This window comes from Aplidium turbinatum, chromosome 11 (assembly GCF_918807975.1).
Source record: "Aplidium turbinatum chromosome 11, kaAplTurb1.1, whole genome shotgun sequence".
NCBI lineage: Eukaryota > Metazoa > Chordata > Ascidiacea > Aplousobranchia > Polyclinidae > Aplidium > Aplidium turbinatum.
This window is the reverse complement of record NC_137482.1, coordinates 5,350,852-5,364,355: the sequence shown is the minus strand read 5'-3', so window position 1 is coordinate 5,364,355 and position 13,504 is coordinate 5,350,852. Positions and strand designations below refer to the sequence as shown.

Below are 13,504 nucleotides of genomic sequence, written 5' to 3'. Positions count from 1 at the left end.
ACGCAGTAGCTGTTCCGTATCAAGTTGATATATTTAACAGTAGCCTATATCTGTTGATTTTGAATATACAAAATTTACTTTCAACTTTAAACTAACTTCGATTTTCCAAAGGTTGAGGCCACTGCCTTAATGGAAGAGCTAAACTGATTGTAAAATGTAAATATTTTGTTGATTTCAAATGTACAAAAGTTAGTTTCAACAACTAATTCCAATTTTCCATGTAAAGTGAGAATAAATACAGAATGGGACTGTTCACCAGACATTATCAATTATAGATTAATTTCTTGCGTTCTTCCAGTAGACTATCACAATGACTTTTCCGACGTTTCCTCAGTCAGCATGACTGACTTTATCAAGGGGCTGAAACAGATAAAACTACGTGTTTAGCAGCAAATGGCACTACACAGAAGCATATTAAACAAAATGAAGAATTTTGTAGGATACAAAGTTTAAAACACACAAAACTGCCGCCCAATGGGTGATAAACTAGTTTACAGTCACCGGAAGAACGCAAGAAATTAATCTATAAAGTCAAAGTGAGTTCGTCGGACCAATCGATTAAAACTACACAGGACATATGCACATTGCACAATTTATGTTCTACCACAGAATTGTTAATAACGTGAAACAGTTAAAAGAAGTAAGATCCTTTTAACAACCTCCTTTCAATTCTGCTTTGGTCAAGTAGAAAAGGAAACACTATAATTAGCAGAGTTCCGGCCTGTATTTGAGAAAATCCTTTTCTGACTTTTAAATTACATGTCATATCACGTTCCTTTTCACATGACGTTATTTTAAGCGGCTTTGTCAAATTCATATTGACATGACGTTGCCAAAGCTAGTCACGCTTCAACGGAGCTTCTAATCTCGCATTTTAACTACGCACTGGTGAAAACATCCAGGTGCAATGGTTATGCCATACTACAGTACAACGTTGAGAACCAATTGTGTAATGCAAGTCTTAGCCATTTGTTGCGCCAACAAGCACAAGAGAGAAAAGGCAAGAAATTGCGTATTTCCTCTGACATTTCTTATTGTTTCTTCAGCAACAATGCTAATTATATTTTTTCACCAACGGATACTGAACTACTAGTTTCAGCACGTTTTAGAAACTAAATTACGTTGTTGACATTTCTGAATTAAACTGAAGCAAATGTGTTTTTCTCCAATTTAAACTAAAAGTAAAATCTTAAAACTAACGAAAAATTGTATTAATGAAACAATTACTTATTCTGTTTTACACGAAAGATGAATACAAAGCAAATCTTTTGAGTTATCACCTCCAAAATGACCTTTGTTTGACAGATTTGGTTTTATAAGGAACGATTTGAATGATGCTTGATGGTTCATAGGCTTGTGTCAGCAAGAAGCACTTCGACCAAGCAGGTACAAAGCCACAATCAATCTTCTGCACACCATTAGCACAATAATATTTAAGACATTTCGTCAACAGAATGAAACTATATCACCGCTGCCGGGCAGGGTACGTGGAGAGCAGCGACGTAGTCACTTGGGGGCTTATGGAGCAATTGCTTTCCCAAAATTTTATCGTACCCACCAAAAAGCATGTTTTTTAATATTATTACACTGTTTTAATAACATTATATTACATGTTGAATGACGCTTTATAAATGTTTGGCTTCATTAAGTAGCTATATTTTTAACTTTTTAATTCAAAAATTAAAATATTTGCCCACCAACGTTTGATTTCGGCCTCTAAAGTTTTCTTTCTAGCTACTTCACTGGTGGAGAGTATCTGCTTCCGAAACAGAATCGTTCAGTAGGCTAGTGACCAATCTTTAAAAACAATTAATGCTGATGAAGTTACGATGTGCTATGAAACCAACTGTCAATCAAATCATCTTTAGATACCTCATCTTTGTCCGTCTTTTCGGAATAACCAGCATTTTCGTCTTTCAGAATTTTACAAGAAATTGGCTTCGGACTTTTCCATTTTTTTGATCATGAATTTTATTTGTTACTTTGTCAAATTGAAAGTCACACAACACATCATGTAGTTTAAATCGAAGCTTTTATTCGTGGAAGCAAGACAATCGAGAAGTATACAGCATACGTGGCAATCAGTTACCAGTGGCATCAAATTCTAGTGACCTGTGTTTACAGTATTGTTTCATATTCACATGATTCAGAGATATATCGTCCTCTAGGACTAGGTTATTGCAAGACAACAAAAATGCTTTTTGGTGTCTCAACTTCCTTATACAGATTGTTAGTATTTAGATCGACAATAGAAACACAGAAAACAAAGCTTAACTTACCAATTCCTGGCAGATAAAAGTAAACTTTATACTTTACTTTGTAACGTAGACGACTCTACATTTTTAGTCCTTTCTTAAATCTATTCTAGAAAGGGAATTTCTTCTGTGACAACATTCGTGGGATTAGGGAAAAGATATGTCTCCATCACATCAAATATATTTCATGCAAAACATACAGCGTTTTATTTGCGGCATCCAGTCTTGTACCTGACCGTTGAAGATGTGCCAAGATGCAACCGCTTGCGATGGGGATCAAACCGATATCCTCTGGAATCTCAACCAGATAGTCTTACCACCAACAAAAAGCAGTATTTATGTGACCAAAAACTGAACATTAGTTGCGTTTGATGAAGTTTTTTTCCCCCCGGAATCAGGGCGTGATAAATTTACATTGCTTATGCATCTAGTAACATTGTTCGTACGACTAAAAACACATGAGAAACAATATTCGGCATATAATTTACAGCATACAAGCAACACCATGTCCAAGTTAAGGTTCTTGATTCAAAACAATCAACAACCGCCTCGGTGTCGTTGTTTAACATATTGTTTGAAGGCGTTGAAACAAACTATTCCACGAGTTTGCATTTGCATTGAACCCATCATCGATGTGGACAGGATCGGGTTTTCTCCAAACTCCTCCCCACCTTAATCCACCACCCCTAACCTTTCTGATGAAGCAGTTAGAGTAAGAATTCCTTCCTCCTAAAATGTAATCGTGCAATAAGTTTGTCATGTGTGTCGGCTAGCTAGTGTGTCTCAGAAGCCAAAGTTCTCTAGTGTGTCGAAATGTCCTTGAAAGGAAAATTTAGTGCCTTTCATTCGTCAAAAAACATAATATAAAATAACGCTGGCACTAGAAAAATAAATCACAAAATGTCACGTAGCCTACTACATCTATTTTGTTATAAAATGCACGTTTTTCTTGCTGGTTGCTTTGGTTGATTTGATGTTTTATGGCAAACAGCAATCAGTGGAGTGTTAGACAATGCTAGGTGTAGCCTACCACAGAAAGACTCTTACTTTCAACATAGGAACGGATATACCAAAAAACATAGACACCAATAGAGAAAGAATAAAAGAAGGCAATGAGCTTGCCCATAATAGGCTAAGATTTTGTCTGATGGTATGTTTTTTATGCCATTCTCAATGGTTGGGTAATAAGCGGCCAAATGTCTCCCAAAATCCGCTACAGCTTGAAAAGACGTTTTCAGCAACTCTTGTAGCTTTTACTTTAATGCTTATTTTACTTTTTGGATTAAATTGGTGGAATAGCAAGAACGCGTGGTCGCCGATCCATGTGTGATCGCCTAACATTCAAGCATTTAAATACATAGAAAAAAGTAAGTCACTAATACTTGTATATGAACAATAACACTATACACCATAGGCCTATAACCCAATACATTTTGAATTTCCTTTTATGAACGACGACGCGGATCGTAAAGTACGCTAAAGAAAGTCTTCAAAGACCTGGATTTGCCATTCCGACTATTTCGAAGCTCACAAACCCTCTTAGTCTAAAACGCCCTTCAAAAACGACAAAAATCCGAACCTTGCCGGCTACAAGACTGCCCACTATGGAACGACGACGTACGAAACACAATGCTCGCTGTTGTATAGTGAGTAGGGAGGTAATGCTGACGCCAAGAAGATCGCTCCTTCTCAACAGACATGTGTACCAACAAGAACTGTGTCTACAAGATCATACGCAAAAAATGCAGGGAAAGCTGCATAGGCAGCACGACCCGCCCACTCCACTCCCGCCTGAAAGAACACCTTAGGTCAGATAAAAGTTCGGTCTTTGATCATCAACAGCAGTGCTTCGCCGACTTTGAATTTAGAACAGCAAACGACGCGGTACAATTTGCGCTTCAAAGAGGCCATTTTTATAAGTAGACAGAGTCCAAAGATCAATAACCATGCCGAAAGGGAAGAACTACGTCACCTAATCTATTAATCAACTGATTCAACAAAAATTTCACAGCAATAACGCCTAACAACACAGAAACTCAACAGACAGCATTTGAGGCAGCCTTTAAAGCCTAACAAAAGAGCCGCATAAAACAACGACCCACTGACTTCAACACCATTCGTCAGTGCGCATAACTGGGGAACTGTGTTCCGACAGCTAGTGCAATTCGTTATTACCATAGCGAACTCGCAGCATCAGGCTAAAACAGATCGTTAATATCTACATTGTGAAGTAAGCAACGATCATGCTGCTAAAAGCGAAACTCAATGTATTGCATTTTTTATGTGATTTTTGCAAACAAGTCCTGCAGTGAAACTGCTGGACACCAAAGTGATACGCCTTACCTTTAAGACACTTGCTGTTGCACCAACCAGATGGGGTGCTTAGATTCATGTCAATGGCGTGGCCTACTAAATGGTTGGACCTTGTTGCTGGAGGAACTATCGTTCCATTTAACTTTTTGCCTTTTTTGCGAAAAGCGTTTGTGACATGAACCTACGAAGAAGACTAAATCAATCGTTGACAATTTTCTAAACGTTATGATATATTTAAACTATTAAAATATATGAAAAGGCAAGCGTTAAACCAACACTTATTTACGTTTTTAGTTTGAAATACTCAGTAATTGTCAAAACAAGCACAATAATAAATCGTGTTTTTATTTGCGCCCATTGCGATAACATGCAGTACACTGCGATCACAGATGCGATACCACAGACGACAGGAAGCATACAGTGACATATAGTCTTCGAGTCAGCTGCTCCCCTTATTTTGGCTTGCCATTAAGTGTCTTCGCCAAGACACAGCCGCGTGCTCTAGAGCGGTGTCGAACCCACGTCCTTTCGAACGTCGCGCAGATGTTCTCACTACTCGGCTACGCAGCCGACATGTTGCACAGATGTTGAAAAGATATATGATGTAATAACTCTTACTTGTTTATACATGGCAATGTTTCCACTCAAAATCCATTATTTAATAAATTAAAAGCTTACCGTCACTCGGCACGATTTGGCGAAAGAATTGATCATGTTCATAGAATTTCTAAATCCACTTTCAATTCGAATTCTCAGTCCATTGTAGCCAACTACATGTGAAGCTCTGTACGTCAGAAGAGGGCACCCTGGTCACAATAAAAAACATGTTCACAAACAATTGCTTTGTGACAAACGTTGGCGTTTGGAAATCCACTACAAATAGCTGTCAGAAGTGGTAAATTTTTTCTATGATATGTTAAACGCAAATATTCGTCTCTACTTTTGCTCATATTATTTGGCAATAATACTTCAAAAACTGCTACCAACATGTCTCTTTTTATAAGGGGCCTTCCTTTTGGTACCAATCACTAGTTATAGATTTTCCAACAACACTGTTAGCACGGGAAAGAACAGGTATACACGGTATAGGTATAGCACGGGAAAGAACATAACGTAATCACTAATCACTGTAATTGATTGCAGTAAATAGCGCTTTCTACTTACTTGTCACGCCAACAGAGTTATTTTGGCAACACTGTCTATTGCCAGGTCCCCCGCACTTTCCAGATGCGTACAACCCAGAACAGTAATTAGAGTTGATCTGACACGACCCCCGACCACGAATACAAGATGAATCACGAGGCGTGAAGGCTTGGTGTCTTGCAAGACCTGAAAAGATTCAAATCCTTGTTTTTTGGTAACATCATAATTGTTTTGTCAAATGCCTGTAGTCTACACTTCACGTGATCTGTTTCCCACCGCATAATTTACTCGCAATCATTCTCGTATCATTTGTTCAGTTTGTGCTTTCAGTCCAGAGTGGCGTTACAGTTACAGTGCATAGTCAAATTTATCTTACGATTTTTCATTTTATGTATTGCAGATTTAATTCCTGATGAGGACACACGTACGTGTCGAAAACGTTTGAGTTTATTTTATTTAATTATGTTATATTTTGTGTGAAATAAAGTATGCTAAACCCGCTAAAGTTACTATGTTTTATTTCTCCATCATTGAATCCTTGCTCAAAAACAATCTCAAAGCTGGACTTTGATAGAATGTTTAACACTGTAAACGTTCAAGCTCAGGCGGCTGCATTCTTAAAACATTGGATACTTCAACGCTGTGCAAGCGCAACGTGTCCACCATTTGCACAAAACTTGCGATTTTGAGCGTTTGATTTTTGCTTCGACTGAAACAAGAATTATTCTAAAACGTTTTATAACTAGTATACCATTGTGTCCCACATAAACAAAACTTTGAAGATGAGTAATGAAAAGCAATAGGCCTACCAATAATCGAATTCAATTTAAATTAACGGAAAAATAACGTCAAGTTAACCGTAAGACTACGTACATCCGCGATCACAGCGAAGACAACATCTTCGATTTGCATCTCCCCCACACATGCCCCTGGCTACTCCAGCTATACATTTGGTTCTTCTCCAATCAACACATCTTCCTCCATTGGACACACAAGCATAATCAGCAGCTGCAAGAAATCAATCTAAAACTAAAAGTTTGACCTGGTCCTGGCCTCTTGGTTTCTATTTGCGTTTAAATTTGAAAACTACTCAGTTAAGACTCCACCGAGCTGTTGTTTTTAAGCAATATACTGTAAATGAAATATTCTTTAACTAAGAAACAACGAAATTGTGATATATTTTATATTTTTCGATTTATTACATTATTGTTTCATGAATAATGTGGATTAAACCGAGTTGCCTAGGCTATACAATAATTGAATACCTGAAAATCAGAAGGGCCCAAGTCCACATTTTTGGCAAAATGAGTTACACCCACCATCGTAATACTAACGCCTAGCGCTACCTTATGAGCAAATGAAAGATCCAAAATCACGCTTTAAAACGTGTTATCGAAGGCAAATAAATTTGTATGATTTGCAGAATGGCCCAAGTCCAGGACTTCGGCCATTCTTTCATAATAATTTTTTTATATTTTACATTCTTAGGCCATATACATTCTTATTCTTAGGCCATTCTTTCATAAATTGACGTTTCAAAGAATATGATGGGACTCGTTCGAACTAAATTTCGGATCCTTAAGCCTAACGCTCTTCCTACCTTAGAAGCTAGTCAGTGCTATACTAGCTAAGTACCGATTAAGGCTGTGAAGAAGCAAGATGTTATCAAACTGAAAAAATACTTACGCCAAGAAACAAGAGATATGATAGACCAACTCGTTACAACGAAAGATGCATTTTTTGATGCACAAAACTCAGACTATGAAAACTAAAGGGTTACTTTTTACACAAACTGCTTTTATCTTACGCAATGAACTGAAAAACTGCTTTTACTGTACATAACAAAAGTCTCAGATTTCTTTCATGATGAATGTATTTTGATATGACAATGGGGCAAGGTCAGTGGCGTACCTAGCGAGAGCGCTTCCCCTCTCCTGCGTGCAGTGGCGCCGCCAGACCTTCAACATTGGGGGGGCAAAATATTGACAGTGCAAGACAGTAGCATAGTCAAAAATTTTGAAAGGGGGGATGTTGACAGCCGGCGGGCGAAGCCCGATGGCGTGTTCGCTGAAGGCGACACTTAGCGGCGGGGGGTCTGGGGGGCCTCCCCCAGAAAATTTTGAAAAATCACTTTCAGTTTGGTGCATTCTGAGAGCATTTTCAACAAAATTGTGGGTATGAATATTTCTGTAAAATGGTGCTGTCCGGTGGCATAGCAAAAGGATAAGATCATGTTTTCTTCGGCATTTTTCGAAAATAAAGCTAAGTCTCTATGTTTTCTTGTTGCTAATTCCAGACTGAGATATTTGAATGTTTGGTACTGGCAAAACTCGCTCTTTTAATGCAGTTTCGTTTAAAATTAGGCAAACTTTGCTTTAGAGACATAGGTTGATTGCTTTTTTTTGCGAGATTAATACAGTTTTATTAGGTCAATTTTCTCCTTGGTTGATTCAAAAAACGATCTTATTCCGTTAAGTCACTAACTTTTATGCTCTGAAGTCAACCCAAAGTTTAGAAAATGTAACGTCATAGAGGTCATACATCTTGATGAGTGTCAAACAAAAAGCTTTGAGACAATGAAGTTACTTTAGGCTATTTCTGATATATTCAAGTTTTGTATAACGAATAGCTGTTTAGATGTTAATCTAGATCGAACAGGCGATCTCAGCAGTTGCAGATGGCTTGCATCCTTGCACAGTTTGACGAGAAACTACATCATAGGCTACAACTTTTCTTGTAAACAATGTATTAACATCCGTAAATTCAATTTGAAAGGTTGAAACCCCCGAACCCCCTTCCCTTGGCTACGCCACTGGTGCAAGACAGTGGTATATTATTTAATTTCTCTTGTTTTCTACCAGGGCTGGAAAAAATTTTTAACTTTCCGGGAATCTGTTTTTTAGAGAAAAAATTTCCCGCGGCTTACAATCACGATAATGAGAACCTTATATTTTACTAATCTCCGGAGCTGACGTAAACCTTAAAAGTCATGTCGACATATTCTTGATGCCCCCCTTATTGAAAATTGTTCTTTGTAATACCGCTTTGAAGGAGGATTACGACTATGAACAAAAGAATAAATTTTAAACTTCATTTTGAATTGAAAAGACATGACGTAATGTCTTCCAACCTTAGTTATATGTTTTTTCATTACGTAACGTCTTGTAGAAATAAATTGAAAATCAGTATGATCACTCAAAATGAAAGCAATGGGACTACGAATCCTCACTAAACCAATCAATCAATGGTCTTGTTGCACTGAAGATGACAACCTTATATTTCACTGATCCCCGGAGCTGACGTAAACCAGGCATAGATCTGTTGACTGAATGCAAACCCTTTGAAGGTTGGGGGGGGGGGAGCTGTCAATTCAACTTTTTTGTATCAACAGTTGTATCTCTAAAACTACTGAGGCTGCGACTACGAGATTTCTTGACTTTTCCTAACTTTTATTCACCTCTATTGAGCTGAAATTTTGAGCGAATAAAGGGTATAAATTGAAAGATATAAGTCATTTCTCAGCACATCCTTTGAAATATTTCATATTCTATTGTGAAACATTTTCCCACCAGCTGGATGAAAGTAGCCTAATTAATTTGGCCCATGTCTCGTTAATCCTAACTGTTTCACAGCGTGAAGGGCATTGGCTGTATGTAAAACAATGTAAAAAAAATTAATCACAACATTACTATGCACGTTCTTCATTACTCTACCAAAAAATAATGTGTAAACTCACGCTACAAATTACACTCATAAGTGACTTCAACATTTCAACGTATATGAGCAGTTCTAAAATTCACATAGTTTTAATTTTCGGATATGCTCAGCGTGAATAATTTTACAAAGTGAATCCCAAATTTTAAAACCATGCCAAAATAACAGAGATATCACTCCTAAAGCATAAGAAGAATTGACAGCCCCCCCCCAAACTGAGCAAGACTCCAGGAGCCCAACCTTCTAAGGGTTAAAAGTCATGTCGACTTATTCTTGATGCCCCCCTTATCGAAAATTGTTCTTTGTAGTACCGCTTCGAAGGTGGATTACGACTATGAACAAAAGAATAAATTTTAAACTTCATATTTGTATTGAAAATACATGACGTAATGTCTTCCAACCTTATCACATTTTTTTCATTACGTAATATTTACCACCTCCAAACCACTTTTGACGATCGAATTTGTTAATTTATTATTCGGTAAAATGTTTAGAAGATGTCACGTCATTACGCTGATTTGAGATATAATTTCATTCATGACGTCGTATGGATGAAAAACTTTTACAAGTTTTATACTCTGCTGAGATTAAAGAAGAAACATAAATGATAAATATTGGAGAAATTGAGTCTCCTTTACAACTTAAGAATTGAACAACTCAAAACTGCTGAAACAAAACGTTTTGTTTAAGTGAAAGAATCACTGCAAGCAACCAATGCCAAAATGCGCGCGGAAGAAGTCATGGGAGTGTGAGGGATCAAAATTTTAACAGGTTGTTATTTTTCTACATCAATGTGACGTTAGTTAAAACTTTAAAAAGTCTATATCTTTGCTTCTGTAGAAAATCTTTTATTCTACTGTACAATTCAGTCATCAAGGTTTTCCATACTTTTTTTAAAGAGAGAGCTTTTACCCCCCCCCCCCCCCTTGCAACTTGAGTTGACTTACTTGAGGTTGGGATCCAAATATTAAAAAAAAAATATTAATATGTATTAATAAAAAAAAAAATTAAAAAGATGATGCCCAAAACATTGGGGGGGCAGCTGCCCCGCCTGCCCCCCCCCTGCCGGCGCCACTGCCTGCGTGGCGTTTGTCACAGCATCTTCAGCTAAGAAACGCTCCGTTTTTTTTGTCCCAAAAAAGTTGTTTTTCCAAACAAAAAAGGTCTTCAACCTCAAGAGGGGGCCCTTAAACGTGGGGCTCTTTAGGTGTGGGCCCCCCTGCGACTGCAGGTATTGCAGGGGGGTTACAACGCCAGTGGGCAAGGTACTATCTATCAATATATCCAAGCAAAGCGCAGTGCATTACAAATTTGTGAGGTCCTGAATATAAGAAGGGTCCAAATCCAGTGAGTTTGACGATCCGCACCGCATAAACTATAACGCACAGCAACACACAATACAGCTTTTTTGTTGTCTATTCCCATGAGTAACTACCCACATTAACCAGGCTTTGATATCTTTAACAAAAAAAAATTGTGAAGTTTTTTTTGATTTTCTCGAAATAGTGTCACTTGGACTTGGGCCATTCTCATATTCAGGTATTCAATTATTATTGATCCAATTCTTCAAAAGCAAAACATCCGATTGTCTATAAACAGATGTCAGCAAACTTGGTCATGAAAAAGAGCCATTTGACAGCCTGCAAACTTAGAAATGTATTTTCATACAACTTTATCATCGCCAACTCAATATAACATGAAAGCAAAGAGAAAAATAGTAATAACTCACATTTAACTACACGAGGTATGCAGCACTGTCTGTTCCTTGGTCCTTTGCATTTTCCAGAAGAATAAGACCCAGAACATGGAGAAGATGTGAATCGACATTTCCCCTTTGCACGAGTGCATGCAGAATCACTTGTTACGAAAATGATCGCGTTTGCTGAGTGTGAAAAACAGAAGGCTACAGCAATTGTAGCTTTGAAATGTTTTCCATTCAAGGACTATAGATATTTTATTGAGCCCGAGTAGGCCTATACTGTAGTCCCATCATTGATTTAACTCGTTAGCCCAGCACTCTACTGCATGACCGAAATAGCTATTATTTTGTAGCTATACGAGACATAAAATAACAAATTTATCAATTTTTCAAAACAAACGTCAATTCAGCGATGTTGCTTCTAGGCCTATTATCCTATGTTGATTCCTTTTTTCTGTTATAAGCCAAGGTAAGAGGAAAGCATGTCAGGGATTGTAATAAACGACACTAAGTTACCGTACCTCCATAAAAGGATCCTGGTGTAGCCTAGCGATCAAAGTTATTCAACTTATTCACAAAAGGATAGTTTATTTTACTTACCTATTACCAACCCGAAAATTATCAGAGCGTAGTTTTGTAGAATGATCATAACTTATTTCTTGACATGTGTTGAAAGACAAGTTGGCCTACCAGTATGCACAAAGGAAAAAGCTTAAAAATTTTATAAAAAAGCTTACGAAAGAGAGTAAGAAAAACAAACTAAAATACCTATTCAAAAACATTTTCGAGCGTCTCAACAAGAGACTGCAGCTGCTTGATAAGCCTTTTTGTTTAATCACTGCAGGGACAAATCTGACTGGAATCAGAATATGAATCGTTTTTAGTGACAAAAATTTATTTGAATCCTCTACGATGAAAACTCGCTAGAATATGCAATGCATAATAAGCTAATATACACATGTCATTCCACATATGTAGCATTCTTTTGTTGAGAACAAGGAAGCTGCTATCACAATTTTGTTTATGAAGAACCGCATTGCAGTTTGATTGTTTGCTCAAGATATTTCAGTACCCTATCTCAGTAAACCGGAACATAGTCACGTCGTTTGCATGCGCTTTTATGTAGGCTAATTGCGATATGTTTATCACGAACAAGCCACAATCAACAAGTAGGCGTGCTTTTATCATTCAGAAAGACAAGGCCATGCTTAATAGAGTATAGTAGCTTAGTAGGCTACGCAAACTGCCGAGATATCGTTTGAAATGGAATTGAGAGGCTGCTCCCGGATCAGCAGGCCAATGTAGTGACGTATATTTCAAGTGTTCACTGAACGCTCGTCACAATCAAAGCAATTTTTTTATGTTGATTTTTTTATGATCGTTGTAACTACAATTTTTACGTTTTTGATTCTCTCTAAAAAAGTGCACACCCAACCAAAGTGGTCACGGTACGCCACTGGGCCTACGGAAGCCGAAAAAGCTTACTTCAACTACGTTCATCCTTCCATACGTTCACTCCGATGTATTTCATAAGATACTATACTACTATTGGCTGAATTCACATAATTTAACAGCAACCCTTCACAAAATTAAGAAACTGTATGCGTAATCAGACGTCGAATTAACGAATATGCTTTAGAAATTAAACTGATATGTCGTCATTATTCTAATGAAAGCACTGTTCGGAGCCTGGAGCCGGAGCAGTGGCATTAATAAGCTTTAGAGCAGGAGCTAATTTATGATAAAAGAGAGCTCTGGAGCTGGAGCAACTTAACATTAACGCCAGCTCCAAAGCCCTGATTTTCATGTGAATATACTTCGAAGCTGCAAATTTTGTTTGTCGGTTACACGGTATAGCCGACTAGTTCTTCTTGGAATATAAAGTTTGACTTATTTACTTTGAACAAAACTGTTCAGACTACGCAGTTGTTATTTTGACTGCATGCACACCTAATTTCCTTCCTTCTCGGACCAGCTTGCAATCAGTGAAATTTGTCACTTCTAGAATTTCCTTGTAACAAATTCTACACATTGCGACTTCGGAAAAGCTGATTTGGCATGTTATGGTCTCCAATAACCTGAGGCTATAATATAAGTTATATCACACATTTAAAAACTTTCAATCAATTTAAGAATAAACAGGAATTAATCCAATGCACTGCATGCATTCTGATCGGATAGTTAGATTGTCATATCCAGGCTTATGCACGGCAGTTGAAGATTTAGACTAAGTGGACGGAAAGGAAACCAATCTTGCCAAAGACAGCCATATGGTCTTGAGCAGTGACCTGTCCCAAGGCTCTCACACCTCGGCTATGCAGCCGAGCAGATTCTGATGGCAAATGGGGGGCGATTACCCTCGAAAACATGGAAAAGTAAC

The 13,504-nt window shown here is 37.6% G+C and overlaps 1 protein-coding gene across 1 annotated transcript; it reads right to left on the bottom strand.

Annotated features, from left to right (window-relative positions):
* Positions 1-2,004: 2,004 nt before the first annotated feature.
* On the bottom strand, positions 2,005-11,857 carry LOC145779850 (uncharacterized). The gene is made up of 7 exons (XM_082591507.1): positions 11,725-11,857; positions 11,155-11,307; positions 6,585-6,719; positions 5,733-5,897; positions 5,247-5,374; positions 4,599-4,749; positions 2,005-2,984 (listed from the first exon to the last, which is right to left on the bottom strand). Exons 1-7 carry the CDS (start codon positions 11,771-11,773, stop codon positions 2,818-2,820), a joined length of 948 nt encoding a protein of 315 aa, XP_082447633.1. The 5' UTR covers positions 11,774-11,857; the 3' UTR covers positions 2,005-2,817.
* Between the last annotated feature and the right edge of the window lie 1,647 nt (positions 11,858-13,504).